Source organism: Haematobia irritans, chromosome 2 (assembly GCF_050003625.1).
Source record: "Haematobia irritans isolate KBUSLIRL chromosome 2, ASM5000362v1, whole genome shotgun sequence".
NCBI lineage: Eukaryota > Metazoa > Arthropoda > Insecta > Diptera > Muscidae > Haematobia > Haematobia irritans.
Window position 1 is genome coordinate 6,509,351 of NC_134398.1, and position 18,213 is coordinate 6,527,563.

At 26.0% G+C, this 18,213-nt stretch overlaps 1 protein-coding gene across 3 annotated transcripts in view; it reads left to right on the top strand.

The window, feature by feature from the left end:
• The window catches only part of uif (sushi, von Willebrand factor type A, EGF and pentraxin domain-containing protein uif), a 98,980-nt gene that overhangs the window by 12,741 nt on the left and 68,026 nt on the right, over positions 1–18,213 (top strand). For all 3 annotated transcript variants that reach the window (XM_075293221.1, XM_075293222.1, XM_075293219.1), the window contains exon 2: positions 17,626–17,852. In XM_075293221.1, coding sequence (XP_075149336.1) covers positions 17,735–17,852 — 118 coding nt within the window. In that variant the 5' untranslated portion in view covers positions 17,626–17,734. The remainder of the gene's footprint in view (positions 1–17,625; positions 17,853–18,213) is intronic.

Below are 18,213 nucleotides of genomic sequence, written 5' to 3' on the forward strand. Positions count from 1 at the left end.
ATGTCAATTTTTGTTCTATATGCTGTTAGTACAAGTGAAAATAGAAGAAAAATAAAAGTTTTTAACATTAGGTTTATTTCGGTAGTGAAAGGGTTAATTGAATATTTTTTAAAACCCTTTCTTTAATTGGTCTTTAATTGGAAAACATTTCCTGAATTTTTTTTCTGTGTGAAGTTGTTGAACACAAAAGTTTTTTTTGAACAAGTATATACGGCCGTAAGTTCGGCCAGGCTGAAGCTTATGTACCCTCCATCATGGATTACGTAGAAACTTCATCTAAACACTGCCATCTACAATCGAATTACATAAGTTGCGGTAACGCTTGCCGATGGCAAGGTATCTTAAAACCTCCTAACACCATCTTCTAAATTGTATGTAAGTCCATACGTGCTATATATTAAATCAAAAAAGATCGATCCAACATGTATATAATTCAGTTTGACAAAGTAGACATAAAATTTTGACAAAATTTTCTACAGAACTAAATTTTAACAAAATTGTCTATAGAAATAAAATTTTCACAAAATTCTATAGAAAGAAAATTCTGACAAAAATTTCTACAGAAATAAAATTTTAACAAAATTTTCTATAGAAATAAACTTTTGACAAAATTTTCTATAGAAATAAAATCTTGGTAGATTATTTTTGGCTCGAGTGGCAACCATGATTATGAACCGAATAAAATTTGAACAAAATTTTCTATAGAAATAAAATTTTGACAAAATTTTCTATAGAAATAAAATTTTGACAATGATGAAAATTTTATTATGAACCGAATAAAATTTTAACAAAATGTTCTCTAGAAATAAAATTTTGACAAAATTTTCTATAGAAATAAAATTTTGGTAGATTATTTTTGGCACTAGTGGCAACCATGATTATGAACCGATATGGACCAATTTGTGTGTGATTGGACCAATTTTGGTATGGTTGTTTGCGACCATATACTACGACCACGTGCCTAATTTGAACCGGATCGGATGAATTTTGCTCCTCCAAGAGGCTCCGGAGGTCAAATCTGGAGAATGTTTTATATGGGGGCTATATACAATTATGGACCGATATGAACCAATTCTGGCACGGTTGTTAAAGACCATATACCAACACCATGTTCCAAATTTCAACCGGATCGGATCAAATTTGTTTCTCTTTGAGGCTCCACAAACCAAATCTGGGGATCGGTTTATATGGGGGCCATATATATTTATGGACCGATGTGGACCAATTTTTGCATGGTTGTTAAAGACCATATACTAACACCATGTACCAAATTTCAGCAAGATCGGATGAAATTTGCTTCTCTTTGAGGTTCCGCAAGCCAAATCTGCGGATCGGTTTATATGGGGGCTATATATAATTATGGACCGATGTGGACCAATTTTTGCATGGTTGTTAGAGACCATATACCAACACCATGTACCAAATTTCAGCCGGATCGGATGAAATATGCTTCTGTTGGAGGCTTCGCAAGCCAAATCTGAGGGTGCGTTTATATGGGGGGCATTTGCAATACCATGCGACCTACATCAATAACAACTACTTGTGCCAAGTTTGAAGTCGATAGCTTGTTTCGTTCGGAAGTTAGCGTGATTTCAACAGACGGACGGACATGCTTAGATCGACTCAGAATTTCACCAGGACCCAGAATATATATACTTTATGGGGTCTTAGAGCAATATTCCGATGTGTTACAAACGGAATGACAAATTTAATATACCCCCCATCCTATGGTGGAGGGTATAAAGAACACAAAATCTTCTGTTTTAGTTAGAATTGAATTAATTTGTATGTAATTGGAATTTTAGTGCCATGTAGTTCATAAAATTTTTGAGACGTACTTGGTATAAAGAAAAAATCGTTGGGCAAATTTGGGAAAATTTCTTACAAAATTTTAAAAAAATAAAATGTTTGCAATAAATATTAGTTCATTTTACAATCAGTTTTACTAGAGACTTTTTTGTTCTGTGTATGTTGAATACAAATATTTCTTAAACATTTCTGTTTATTATGTATCTATTGTATAACGTTGTAAGCAAAGAATTGTATTTGAAAACTTAAATATTTAAAAAATAAATAAAAAATCTTTTTTTACCATTTGATTTATGAGTAATTTTATACAAACTGATATTTATCAAAATCATTAGCATAAAAATACTTAATTATAAGAACGATGTAAACCTGTGTTTTATTTTTTATTTCTCTATTATGTAGAAACGAATGACACAATTTCTTGGAATGAGTTTAGAATGTGAAAATATTTCAAGTTTATTTATGAGCTGTTTTAGTGGCCTATTTTTTGATGCTGACAACCAGTTCTATAAATAAACATTTTTTAACTTAAAGTTAAAAATAAAAAAATGAATTTATTTTGGAAGTATTTGAACTATTATAAAAGGGAGGAGAATTGTTCATTCTGCAACAATAACAAATTTGTGATGAAAAATTCATAAAATTTTATACATTTTTATTATTTTATTTTTTACCAAGGAATGAGTTTTGCTGTAGGTTTACTCTGCTAAAGTCCATCATTCTTCTTGGTTTTGTAAACCACAATATTTTGACATATAAAATTTATTATATGTTAGTTACATCTTAGAACGAAATTTTTAATAAATTTGTCCAATTTTATTTCCTCTCTTTCATCCATCCTTTTTTCTGACCATTTTCAAGTAATGTTGAAAAGTTTGAGTCAAAGTAGCCTAATTTTAAATATTTGAATAAGAGTTTATACATTGAAACATCTGAAAGGTGGACACCCACGGTCGCCTAATGTGTTAATATAGCAAACGTCCCTAGATAACTGTTCATGTTTGGGAGGTGTCCGGGTTTCCGAGTATCCAAGTTTGAGAGGTTTCACTGTATGTAGTTATATTTCCTTCCCAATTAAATTAAATTAAACTATTTAAATAACTGCTTATAAAAATATACCAATATTTTCTTTTCATTTATGTTATTGCAAATTCTCGTTTAAAAATGTCCAAGCTTCATTAATAAAATCCACTTAAAATTCTTGTTACTTTATTTAGTAAAACCATTAAGAAATTTCAAAAGACGCCCCCTTGTGTGATTATTAACTTTTTTTTATAATTATTCTTATGACCAAAAAAACATAAGAACAAAAATAGTCTATGGTCATTTGATGGTGTTCGTATGCCATTTAGTTTAATTTCCTAACAATTATAAAGACACACATACAAAAATTTGTCAAAAAAGCCGAATGTCCAAAATTTGTTGCCTTCATAGTTTGCCATTTGTTTAGAGTTTATAATTATTCGGGGCAATAGCGTATGGTCTGGGGGTTAATTAACTTTAAACTTAAGCTAGAGCAATTTGACTTACAAAGGTTTTGTTTTTTTGTGGGTTTCTTCCGCTATGGCTTGGGGCTTGCTTTCAAACGTAATTATTAGATATTTGAGTGTCTGCATGTGTTGATGTTTTGTGTTTTTTATTACTTCGTTTTGGTTGATTTATAAATTAATTGCTAACGTGTCTAAGAAGATGTTATGTAAATCTTTAAAACCTTAAAAAAAAAGTTTTAGCACGAATATCTTTTTTTTCGTAAGGAAATTATGAAAGATTTTTGTGTATAATTTTTTTTTAGTGGATGTGGTTATATCCGACATAAATTTATATAAATTTAAAATGATAATACTAGAGCAACAAACTTTTTTAAGGCTTCATAAAAAAAAACTACAATTATTATATACCAGCTATGATCGTTTTTAAAGTTATTTGAACGAACTGAAGGTTTTTGGAAAATAAAAAATAGATGTTTAATATTTTGAAAATTCTATCACACCGACAAATTGACTTTTGACGCTGGCCAAAACCGACTAATCGACTTTGTATTATCACCAAAATTGTCTTTTAATGACAAATTCGAATAGTCGACTTTTAATTTATAGGGGAAATCGATATAGATCCTTTTATATTGATATTTTAAAAAAAATTTAATAATTTAATAGTCACAACCATCGAAAGTCAAAATTTCCAAAATTTTAAAAAAGCTCAATTTTTCGAGTTTTTTGAAAATTCTATCACATCGACTAAACGACTTTTGACGCTGACCAAAACCGACTAATCGACTTTGTATTATCAACAAAATTGTCTTTTAATAACAAAATAGAATAGTCAACTTTTTATTTAAAGGGGAAATCGATATAGATCCTTTCATATTGACATTTTGAAAAAAAAAAAATAAATTGAAATAGTCAAAACCATCGAAAGTCAAAATTTCCAAAATTTTAAAAAATCTCAATTTTTCGAGTTTTTTTTGAAAATTATATCACATCGACTAAACGACTTTTGACGCTGGCCAAACCCGACTTATCGACTTTATATTATCAAAAAAATTGTCTTTTAATAACAAAATCGAATAGTCGACTTTTTATTTAAAGGGGAAATCTATATAGGATCTTTTTGAAATTATGAAAGATTTTTGTGTATATTTTTTTTTGTGGATGTGGTTATATCCGACATAAACTTATATAAATTTAAAATGATAATACTAGAGCAACAAGCTTTTTTAATGCAAACAAAAAAAACTACAATTATTTTAGACCAGCAATGTTTCCTTTCAAAGTTATTTGAACGAGCTGAAGGTTTTTGAAAAATAAAAAATAGATTTATAATATTTTGAACCGTCAAACTGACTTTTGACCGACCAATCGACTTTGTATTATCACCAAAATTGTCTTTTAATAAAGAATTCGAATAGTCGTCTTTTAATTTATAGGGGAAATCGATATAGATCCTTTTATATTGATATTTTGAAAAAAAAAAAAATAATAATTTAATAGTCACAACCATCGAAAGTCAAAATTTCCTAAATTTTAAAAAATCTCAATTTTTCGAGTTTTTTTGAAAATTATATCACATCGACTAAACGACTTTTGACGCTGGCCAAACCCGACTTATCGACTTTATATTATCAACAAAATTGTATTTTAATAACAAAGTCGAATAGTCGACTTTTTATTTAAAGGGGAATCGATATAGGATCTTTTTGAAATTATGAAAGATTTTTGTGTATAATTTTTTTTAGTGGTTGTGATTATATCCGACATAAATTTATATAAATTTAAAATGGTAATACTAGAGCAACAAGCTTTTTTAATACAAACAAAAAAAAACTACAATTATTTTAGACCAGCAATGTTTCCTTTCAAAGTTATTTGAACGAGCTGAAGGAAGGTTTTTGGAAAATAAAAAATAGATTTTTAATATTTTGAAAATTCTATCACACCGACAAACTGACTTTTGACGCTGGCCAAAACCGACTAATCGAATTTGTATTATCAACAAAATTATCTTTTAATAACAAAATCGAATAGTCGACTTTTTATTTAAAGGGGAAATCGACATAGATCCTTTTATATTGATATTTTGAAAAAAATAAATTGAAATAGTCACAACCATCGAAAGTCAAAATTTCCAAAATTTGAAAAAAAGCTAAATTTTTCGAGTTTTTTTGAAAATTCTATCACATCGACTAAACGACTTTTGACACTGGCCAAAACCGACTAATCGACTTTGTATTATCAACAAAATTGTCTTTTAATAACAAAATAGAATAGTCGACTTTCAATTAAAAGGGGAAATCGATATAGGATCTTTTTATATCACAACCATCGACAGTCAAAATTTCCAAAACTTTGAAAAAGGCTACTTACCTTCTTTACAAATCTCAATTTTTCGAGTTTTTTGAAAATTCTATCACACCGACGTTGGCCAAGACCGACTAATCGACTTTGAATTAGTACCAAAATTGTCTTTTATTTACAATATCGAATAGTCGTCTTTTAATTTAACGGGGAAATCGATATAGATTCTTTTATATTGACAACTCAAAAAAAAAAAAAATGAAGTGAATATAACTTATAAAAAGTGAAAATTCAATATACACACTCGTCGACAGTGAAATTTTGAAAAAGTTGACTTCCACTATTATAAAGCTCGAGTTTTCAAAATTTTGGAAAATTCCATATTCAACATTGGCGTTTATTGAAAATTGACTTTTGGCAAAGCGAAATTTGAATTTATTTATGGTGTTTTTTTTTTGAAAAATTTGATTTTCATCGTTCGCGACTTTTGACAAAGCGACATTCAAATTTATTTATGATCTTTCAAATGCACAGAAAAAAATTTTACGAAAAATTTTCCAATTAAAGTCTTAATAGAGTTTTAAAAACTAGTCTATTAAAAATTTAATTGATTCAACAATTTTTTTAATTGACTTTCAATTAATTTTGTAATCATTTTTGTGATTGAAGACATTTCAATTAATTAATTATTTGGATCAATTAATTTCGTGATTGAAGACAAAAAACCTTTTTTTTGTGTGATTGAGGTCATTATCAAAAGTGGATAACCCCCAAAAAACGGTTAGTCAATTTTAGTCGGTAGAATTTAAAATTATTTTTTTTTTAATCATTGTTGTTGTTTTTGATTTCAGCTTAAAAGCATGCAATGACTAAACTACAAGAGTAGCTTAACCAACAGAGGAAAAAGATGTTTGTCAAATTTATTTGGGCAAAGCCCTATAGACTGCAAGATGGTTGGATGGACGCACGTTTCGGAATTACCACATTCCTCATCAGTATCCTCTACTTGCAGCAATGACTAAAGAAAAAACCAACAATAACAAAACGAATTATTTTTTTTTAAATTACAAGAAGTTGTTTTTGATCTCAAAAAATGGAGTAGTCGATTATCGATTCGATTTTAACACAAATCTCAATTGTTATTATTAATCGATTTTCGTTCATTTTGTTAATCATGCATTCGCTTCTTCTCATTGACAATAAAACTAAACATTGTAGCTAGTAAAGCTCAACTAATTTCAGTAGGTGTTAAAAATTAACGAAATTAACCATCAATTGTATTATCACACTTGTGAGTTGGAAACAATGTCATTGTATTTAACTAAAACTGAAGACCCTTCCCTTTTTATTTAATTTAAAAAAAAATTCAAATATACTTCCTATTTGTTTTGTTAAAAACAAAAAAAAAAAAACAACAATCATTTGATTGCCCTATAATACCTGTTACCTAAGACAACGGCAATTGAAATAATTTTACAAAAGATTTCAAATAAAATGTTAGCTGCAAAAATGCAAACTGAAATCATAAACATTTTTATTTAATAATAGTAAAGGAGTAGATATCAACACAATAGAAAACCAGTTAGACATGGTCTTAGTCATTCTTTGGAAATTTCAAATGACAATCCATACCACAAAGACAGCTAGCACACCAACCACGAGCAACCAGTCAAACGCCAGCAGCCATTAGACAAAAGGCTTTTGTGAATGATTCGTTTAGTGATCAAAATTCAAGTATGTGTCTTAAGTCTTTTGTTTTTGGAGAACATGATTTACCGATGAATGGAATCAAGAACTCAAAATGCTTGTTTCTACTTTTTAGTTCGGTGTTTTTCAATTAACAATACAAGATCAAAAGCAAAAGCAAAAGAAACTTTGAAACTTGAAACAAACTTGACGAAAGCTTTTTCAACAATAAAAAAAAGTATTTTGGAATAAATCCCATGGAATATTTCTTAACTAGACCACATGGCTACAGTATTGACTAATATTTTTAGGGTATATGACTAATTAACTTTTAACCTCTAAGCTAAAGATTTCAATAGAGCAAATGGATGCTGGGTTATAAGAAATATAAATGACATATTTTTATACTAAGGAGAGTAATATGAACATTTATAATTTCTTTACACAAGTTTGGGTTAAGAAAAATTAACCCAATTCAGTTTTTTTTAACAAAAAAATTTATGACTGTTTTTGTTTTGTTTCGTTTTTTTATATATTTTCGCATGACCTTCATAAATGATTCAATTTTATTTCTCACTGTGGAATATAGTGCTGATAAACGTATGCATTTAAATGTATAATTTCCTTAATAAAAAAAATAGGCGAAAACTTGGTTATTTTTTATACACATATACATTCATATTTATAAGCATATTGGTATATATGTGAAACTCCAATCTTGTCCAAAATGAAACTAACTATAATGGAAACCAGTTTTTGAACCACAAATTATATATATAGAAAAAAGCTGGATAAAAAATTCAATGCAACTACAGGCGGTAGATTTGTGAATTAACTTTTCATTGTAATAGAAATTTTAATTGATAATTGATAAATCATGTATTATTAAAATTTAAAATTATTTATTAAAAAACTAACTATAATAAAAAGCTAGCTAACAATAAAGGCTATTATAACTAATATCTTAAGCCAAATGAAACAAAATTTAAAATATTTAAATTAAATCAAATTTTGATTTTAAAATTATTTATTATTGGAGATATTTTTTCAATTTGTTGAAAAATGCAGAAACTTTAAAATTATTTGTTTTAATACATTTTTTATGCCATATTTTCTTATGCCATATTTTTGTGCAAATTGTGACAATTTTGCAATAATTTTACTTACATTACTTTACTGGTAATGCCATTTAATTTTCATATAAAAATATTCTAAAAAATGTAACCCTTTCATGGACGCTATCTCAATTCACAAAACACTCATTTTTAATATTATGTTGCAAACGCAAACAATTTGTGGTTTATTCGGAGACAACTATCAACATTGGTCGCCTATAGACATGTTCACAAAAAACAACTTCAAAATGTTTGGCATTTTTTAGTAAAAAAAAATAATAAAAAAAAAAAAAATAATAAAAATAGCAAAACATTTTTGTATTGGTGTTGCTATTGCCAGCTGACTCCTTTTTTGCATTGAGGCAGACACCAACAAGGGAAACTTACTTTTGATCAAAGGCAACATCAACATAATGCACTTTTAATGTGTTGTGTCCAAAAAAAAAAAAAAAAACAAAAATAACAAAAAGACAAAACACTCACCCAATGACCGGACAGACAAGATATGGGCCCAAAACCATACAAGTAAAATTATATGGAAGTTTTTTTTTTGCTTTTGTTTTGGTATGTGCTGGGTTGTGGTATGGTGGGGTGTGCTTAACTATGCATTGAAGCTGTAAGTCATGATCAGGCTTTGAGAAGCAAGCAAGCAAGCTTGATGATTGTCTCTCATGAGCTCAGTTTACTGGCTAAAGTGAAAGTTCATAGGAAAGTGTATGCATGGTATGTGTGTGCGTTGCTTTGTTTTGTATTGACAGAGAAAATGGGCAGCAAACACATGAACAGTCACATGTGTTGGATGTACAAACATACCCAACTACTTGTGTGTAAGGTATGGACATTATACCAGACATATCAATGAGTCGTAGGTATCCAGAGTAAGGTATATGTATAATAGGGTGGACCAATTAAAAAAGTCTTATGGGAAATTGATTGGGTTTGTTAGAATAAAATTTTTTCTAATTATTTTTTCTCGAAAATAGTGAAAAATATTGAAAAGAAATATTTTGATATAATAAAAAAGAGAAATAAAAATATTAAATATCAATAAAAATTATTGCATTTTTCTCAAAAAAAAATTGTAGCGTTAGGAAAGGGTTTTCGGGAATTTATTGGGTTTTGTTACACTCAAAGAAAATTTCATTAAAATTGAGTCAATGAAAATTTTTCATTGATATAACGAAACATTTTCATTAATACAATGAAAATATTCGTTAATAGTACGAAACGTTACGTTGAGTAACAGAAAATTCGTCATAATAACGAAACATTTCATTGTATTAACGAATTTGTTTCGTTGGCTCACTTTTAATGACACATTTCGTTAATATAACGAAACTTTTTCTCTCTTCTACACTGATAGAAAAAGTTTCGTTATATTAATATATTATATTAAAATTATTTTTTTTTTATTATTCCATGAAAATTGTGAAAAATATTTGGAAGAAATATTTTTTTTATAATAAAAAATAAGATATAAAATATATTAAAAATCTATAAAAAAAATATTGCATTATTCTCCAAAAAAATTGTACCGTTCAGAATTTTATTTGAATAAATAAAATATTTCCTATTAATTTCAATAATTTGGCATACGTATAAAATAAAAAGGATTTTTTCAAGCTTGATACGATTTTTTATTATGTACTATTTTTTTTTTTTATTGTTCAATATTTCATAATGGCGTTCAATTGATTTATTCCATGAAAATTATGAAAAATATTTGGAAGAAATATTTTTATATAATGAAAAATGAAATATAAAATATATTAAAAATCTATAAAAAATATTGCATTATTCCCCAAAAAAATTTTACCGTTCAGAATTTTAGTTGCATAAATAAATTATTTCCTATTTTATTTATTATTTTAAATAGTTTGGCATACGTATAAAATAAAAAGGATTTTTCCACGCTTGATACGATTTTTTATTATGTACTACATTTTTTTATTGTTCAATATTTCATAATGGCGTTCAATTGATTTATCGGAAACGGATCCATAATAGGAATTATGAATATTTTTAATTATAACATAAAAGCAAAAATACTGGAAGTTCTTCCTATGTTCTTAATTTTTCTTTAGGCTGATTTAAAAAATCCCTTATTTTACGCAGTTTTCGGCATAAAATTAAATTCTCTGAATTTTACTGTATATAAATCACCGTAAGGATAAATAAAATAATTTTCAAAAAATATTTGGAAAGGAATCGGTTTTCCGACATACGTGGAATTTGCGATAAAATGCTTGCTAGTATTACCCAGCAAAAAAAGTGTCGTCAAAAAAGTAGTGAAAATGTTCGTTTTGCAAAATTGGTGAAAAATTGGCGCAGAAACGATGAATTTAAGGGGGCTTGTCATAGGACAGATGTCCTTCATTTCAACAGCCGCTGTACTGAATTTGCATCACTTCTTAAGGTGTGAGGCTAATTCAGTGTTTTGGATGTGATCTAAGAAATTTTGTGATATTTTGACAAATAAATAATTTTAAATTTAAAATTATTTATTTAATAATAATATTATTTATTTAATAATAAATGATTTTTTTATTTTTTATTTAATAAGAAATAATTTTAAATTTAAAATTTAAATTAAAAACCATTGTTTGGGACGTTTTCGCAAATATTTTCAAAAATTCTCAATTTTTTAAAAAAGGATTTAGCACTTTTTTCGGCAAAATTTAAATAATTTGTGCCATATTGTTTATTCTTAATTTGTTTTTAACCTATTTGATAGAAAAAAATAAAATATGAAGAAAGCGAGTTTAAAAAAATGGACTCAAATGAACTTCCTGTGCAGTTAAAATAAAGAACATCTTTGGGAGGATGTTTTTGGAAGTTCCTTTAAAGTTATGCCTTTAGAAGAACTTCCAAATTTTTTGCTGGGTATTTAAAACGTATAGATAAAAGTCGAAAATGTCAAGAATTGTTTTTTAATATTTTCATTTTTTAACGATATCCCATATTTTCAAAAAGATTACTTCTGGTCTACGACAAGCCCATGTTAAATTAATAGCCTCTGAGCAAATTATACATTATATATTATTTATCTTAGGGCGATTTGATTGCCCTTGTGTTACACCACGTTTTCCCTCATTGTATTTTCGGCCAAATAATAGTGCCATTTCAAGCTTATTGTTAATTCATAATATTGCGAAGGATACAGGACTCAAAAGATATAATGCTGTCCTTCATATTTTGCACTCAATTTGGAGAATTTTACACATTTTATTCCAATCGAAATCACCATGAGATATTCTGTCAAAATTCAATTGACATAACTTATAATGAAAGCCTATTGATATATGGTGTTATTGCAGATTCATTCCCGATAAAGCAAATCAACGTAATTGCGAAATATTACGTTCTCCCCTATGACTATGTTACCATAGTAAGTGTTGCTTTGATAATTTCATGTTTCCAACATCCACTAGAAGCACCTCCACCACTTGATATCAAATATCTTTGATATCACCCTTTTTAACCTGCACCTAATATCCCCCATCCAATAAACCTAAATATTTACGGAATTTTCTATAGTAGTATGGATATATTTGTGTACATATGTGTGTAATAACATATCACTGTAAGGTGTTTTTTCTGTGGTTAAAGTTAAGGTGCGTTGTTCAATTCCCACGTTGGGTATAGTAATATACTCAACGTCTCCCTCAGTATATTTAAATATTTTTAACTGATAAATGGTAACCACAAAATCTATTGGCAAATTGGAGATTAGGAAAATTTTTTAACTTTTATAGTTTAAGGAGGAAGAGTAAACATGAAAATTATAACGAAAATATTTATAACTAAAAATGAAAATGTTTAGGTTTGGCTGAAAATTTTTGCAATCAATTGTGAAGCCCAAGTTTTTGCAAAATTGTAAAGTGTGCATCTCATAGTTAAACTATTATACTGAATTTTCTATATCAATGCATTTTTTTTTGTTACATTTCAAAACTTTTAAGAAACTTTAACTTAAACTTAACATTAACATTAAAAATATTTCTAGACCACTTTTATAAATATATTTCAAAAATGAATTATATTATACTTTTTGCGATATGTGTTAGTTTTTATCTGAAATACTTCATCTTTCATTTAAATGGGAAATTTAATTTTATTCCGTCATGCAAAAAATATTTTAAAATTTTGCAGACCATTCTCTTCCACCAATTGTTTCAGTATTTCCTTATCGTTATGGCCACATTGAAAATTAGCCTCTAGTTTATTTAATTATGAGAATCTAAAACTTGTTTTTGGATACGCCCACCAAGGTAGCTATACAAACTTGAGAGATCATGTTTTGCCAATTGTTACTATAATCCAATTATTTGGTTGAGAATGATTTCATTTTTGCAAAATAAGAGAGTTGATTGAAATGGAATTCCTTAAAATTATCTGAAAAAAAAAAAATATTTTAAACAAAAAATCTATGAATTGTTTGAAATTTTTATATTCGAATTGAAGATATGAATAAAGAGTATCTGAAGATCCAAAGTTCCATTAAGAACAATCAAGGAAATTTTTACATTTACCCTACAAGGACGAAAAAAGTTCGCTACTTTCCCTTACATTCCCAAAACAAACCTCCCTACAATTTTCTCTACAATACTTTTCGTTAAATTTAAACAAATTTACCAAAAAAAAAAAAAATGGTTCTATGTGCTTTACTATCATTCAAATTTGGTGGATTTTTTATCGCCAAATAATTAATAATTTATAATTTTTGCCGAAAGATTTTTTATGTGAATTTTGAGGTACTTCCAATTTCAATAGAAACAAAATTTGGACAAAATTTTCTATGCACATAAAATTTTGAAAAAATTTTCTATAGAAATAAAATTTTGAGAAAATTTCGTATAGAAATAAAATTTTGAGAAAACTTTGGATAAAAATATAACCGTGACAAAATTTTCTATAGACATAAAATTTTGAAAAAATATTCCATAGAAATAAAATTTTGAGAAAATGTTTCATAGAAATAAAATTTTGAGAAAATTTTCTATAGAAATAATATTTTGAGAAAATTTTGCATAGAAATAGAATTTTGAGAAAATTTTCTATAAAGATAAAATTTTGAGAAAATTTTCTATAGAAGTAAAATTTTTAGAAAATTTCCAATAGAAATACAATTTTTAGAAAATTTTCTATAGAAATAAAATTTTGACAAAACTTTGGATAAAAATATAATTGTGATAAAATTTTTATAGAAATACAATTTTGAGAAAATTTTCTATAGAAATAAAATTTTGAGAAAATTTCGTATAGAACTAGAATTTTGAGAAAATTTTCTATAGAAGTAAAATTTTGAGAAAATTTCGTATAGAAATAAAATTTTGAGAAAATTTTCTATAGAAGTAAAATTTTGAGAAAAATTTTTAGAGAAATAAAATTTTGAGAATATATTCTACAGAAATAAAATTTTGAGAAAACTTGGGATAAAAATATAATTGTGATAAAATTTTCTATAGACATAACATTTTGAGGAAATATTCCATAGAATAAAATTCTATATAAACACAATTTTTAGAAAATATTCCATAAAAATAAAATTTTGAGAAAATTTTCTATAGAAATAACATTTTGAGAAAATTTCGTATAGAAATAGAATATTGGGAAAAATTTTGACAAAATTTTATATAGAAATATAATTTTGAGAAATTGTTCTATAGAAAAAAATTTTGAGAAAATTTTCTATAGAAGTAAAATTTTGAAAAAAAAATTTATATATAAATACAATTTTGACAAAATTTTATATATAATACAATTTTCAGAAAAATGTTTATAGAAATAAAATTTTGACTAAATATTCTATAGAAATAAATATTGGTGGAATAAAATGTTTAGAAAATTTCCAATAGAAATACAATTTTAAGAAAACTTTGGATAAAAACACAATTGTGAGAAAATTTTCTATAGACATAAAATTTTGAGAAAATATTCCATAGAAATAAAATTTTGAGAAAATTTCTTATAGAAGTAAAATTTTGAGAAAATTTCGTATATAAATAAAATTTTCTATAGAAATAAATTTTTGAGAAAATTTTCTATAGAAATAAAATTTTGACAACATTTTCTATAGAAATAAAATTTTGACAAAATGTTCTATAGAAATAAAATTTTGAGAAAATTTTCTATAGAAATAAAATTTTGAGAAAATATTCCATAGAAATAAAATTTTGAGAAAATTTTCTATAGAAATAAAATTTCGACAACATTTTCTATAGAAAGAAAATGTCCAATAGAAATACAATTTTGAGAAAATTTTCTATAGAAATAAAATTTTGAATAGAAATAAAATTTTCAGAAAACTTTGGATAAAAGTATAATTGTGACAACATTTTCTATAGAAACAAAATTTTGAGAAAATATTTCATAGAAATAAAATTTTGAGAAAAATTTTCTATACAAATAAAATTTTAGAAAATTGTGTAATATAGAAAATTTTAGAAAATTGTGTAATATAGAATTTTGAGAAAATTTTCTATAGAAATTAAATTTTGAGAAAATTTCGTATAGAAATAGAATTTTGGGAAAAATTTCTATAGAAGTAAAATTTTGACAACATTTTATATAGAAATACAATTTTGAGAAAATTTTTTATAGAATTAAAATTTTGACAAAATTTTCTATAGAAATAAAATTTTGAGAAAATTTTCTGTAGAAATAAAATTTTGAGAAAATGTTCTATAGAAATAAAATTTTGAGAAAATTTCGTATAGAAATAGAATTTTGAGAAAATTTTTTATAGAAGTAACATTTTGAGAAAATTTCGTATAGAAATAAAATTTTGAGAAAATATTCCATAGAAATAAAATTTTGAAAAATTTTTCTATAGAAATAAAATTTTGACAACATTTTGTGTAGAAATAAAATTTTGAGAAAATTTCGTATAGAAATAGAATTTTGAGAAAAATTTCTATAGAAGTAAATTTTTGACAAAATTTTATATAGAAATACAATTTTGAGAAAATTTTCTATAGAAATAAAATTTTGACAAAATTTTCTATAGAAATAAAATTTTGACAAAATTTTCCATTGAAATAAAATTTTGACAAAATTTTCTATAGAAATAAAATTTTGACGAAATTTTCTATAGAAATAAAATTTTGACGAAATTTTCTATAGAAAAAAAGTTTTGACAAAATTTTTTATAGAAATAAAATTTTGAGAAAATTTCGTATAGAAATACAATTTTGAGAAAATTTTCCATTGAAATAAAATGTTGACGAAATTTTCTATAGAAATAAAATTTAGACAAAATTTTCTATAGAAATAACATTTTGACAAAATTTTCCACAGAAATAAAATTTTGAGAAAATATTCCATAGAAATAAAATTTTGAAAAAATTTTCTATAGAAATAAAATTTTGACAAAATTTTCTGTAGAAATAAAATTTTGACAAAACTTTCTATAGAAATAAAATTTTGAGAAAAATTTTTATAGATATAAAATTTTGAGAAAACTTTCGATAAAAATACCATTGTGACAAAATGTTCTATAGAAATAAATTTTTGAGAAAATTTCCTATAGAAATTCTATAGAAAATTTGAGAAAATTTTCTATGAATACAATTTTTAGAAATTTTTCTATATAAATGCAATTTTTAGAAAATTTTCTATAGAACTAAAATTTTGACAAAATTATAAAATTTTGAAAAGACACCACGGGAATAAAATTTTGACAAAATTTTGTATACAAATATTTGTTTGGTAGATTTGTTGTAAAATTTTCTTTAAATTTTGGTAGATTATTTTTGACACAAGTGATAACCGTGGTTACCACACTTTGTAAAATATCAAGCCTTGCCGGCTTCTACCTTTCTTCCTCTAGAGCCACCAAATGTAAAAAATTATTAAAAATTGTGTTGAGTGAAAAAGTCCCTACTTTGTGCTCCCACTTCCCTACATGACTTTAAATATTAGAAAAAAAACCTATATTGTAGGCAATTTCTCCTACTTCTGCCAACACTGGGAACAAATGCCTTATGCCAAATTTAAAGATGAGCGAGTAAAAAATGCCGGAAGTAAAATCTACATATATGATTTTGCTGATTTGCTGATTTTTTTGCAGATTTTTTAAAATCGATTTTTGTCCAAACCAAATGCTGGTATATCGATTGATTTAGAAGGTTTTGGACCCCTTTATTTTTCAATTTTGAGCATCTTCAAAAATTAATTGACTCGATTTGGAAAAAATTAAATATCGATTATATGGTCGATTTTTAGGACTATGAACAGTCGAATTGGGGTTTTCGATTTTTTTTTTGGCGAAAAGACGATTTTCGATTTTCGACTTTTGCACCCTGAGTCCGTTAGTCGATTTTCAATATAAAAAAAATGATATTGACTATCTCTTTGCAGTGCAAATGTTGACCTTATTCGGTTTAGTCGATTGTGTCCAGATTTTGGCAGTTATTAAAAATTAATCAGTTCAATCAGTTGACAAAAGTTGATTAAATTAAAAATTAATTTTAAATTTTTTTTAGGCAAAACTCTCGTGATAATTGATTGTCAGAAATATTAAAAGTTTTTGATAAATTTTTGCATAAACAATAGTTTTCTTTTTCGGTAGAACTATTGCATATTTTAATTTTTACGTCTACGGAAATATAGCAAACATTCTTCCCTTAAAGTATTAATGAAATTATGCGCGTAATTTAAAAATTGTTTTAATCTTTTTAAACAAAACATTTGAAAATGTGATAGCCCAGCGAGAAACAGCCATAGAATATCATATCTAAGTGACAATAGACATTCAGTTTAACTAAAATAAACATGCATAGTTTTCCCATAGTTGTCTCTAACTGTTATCTTGGATTAGCCTTCACGTTTGACTAAATTCGTATGAGATTTGTGGGATTACACACATGATGCGGCTATATTGAATTACATTTCTCAAATATTTTCTACGTATTTCTGTATGAATAATAAAAATTACAAATAATATTAATAATAATAGTTACAATGAGTTTAATTATAATTAAGACTATAATTTGGTATTCGTTATTTTTTTCCTACTTTCCTTGGAATTTACAAAATTACAAAATAAACCACCAGTATACCGCAAAGACAATTACTCCAACCGTGGTAGTGGGCAATTGTAATGTTTGTGTGTTTTTTTAACCATTATTATATTAATATATAATTGATTAAAATTTTATAATTTTTTATCTATATCATTAATTGGTTTTTTCAATCTCTTTATCTATTTTTCTTTACAGTTATCTTAAAAAAAACTAAATATTTGAACGGATTTACAAATAGAAAACGTTAGGAAAAAAATAAGAGAAATATAAGGTTTGGTTTACAAAAATTTAAGGCGTTGCGATCATGGGGAGCTTGACGGCGGCCAGTTTAACATGGCTGTCCGCTTTCATATGTTTGTTGTTATTGAGCTGTAGCTGTTTTAAAGTAAAAGCGGCTGACGATGTCTTTTCATGCCCAAATGGTAAGTTGTTAACTCACCTAAGATACACATTAAAATACTATTTTTCATTTCTTGCAAATGGTAGGCAGTTCCATTTAGTTTCAGTTTGTACATTATCTATAACCTCCTTCATTTGTTTAAGTTGAAGCAAAACGAAAAAAATTATATATGTATGCATTTAAGCAAACTTAACATTTGTTTAACGCATATACTTTCCAAGCAAAGGCTTATCAATATAATTTCCAAGAAATATTATAAAAATGGTAGTTAATTATGTTTGGTATTTGAATGAATTGTTAACACCATAACACACATGGCTCTAATCAGATTATGGTGAGGTTTGCAATCACTATCACTGTAATATTTAAAGTATAATATTTTA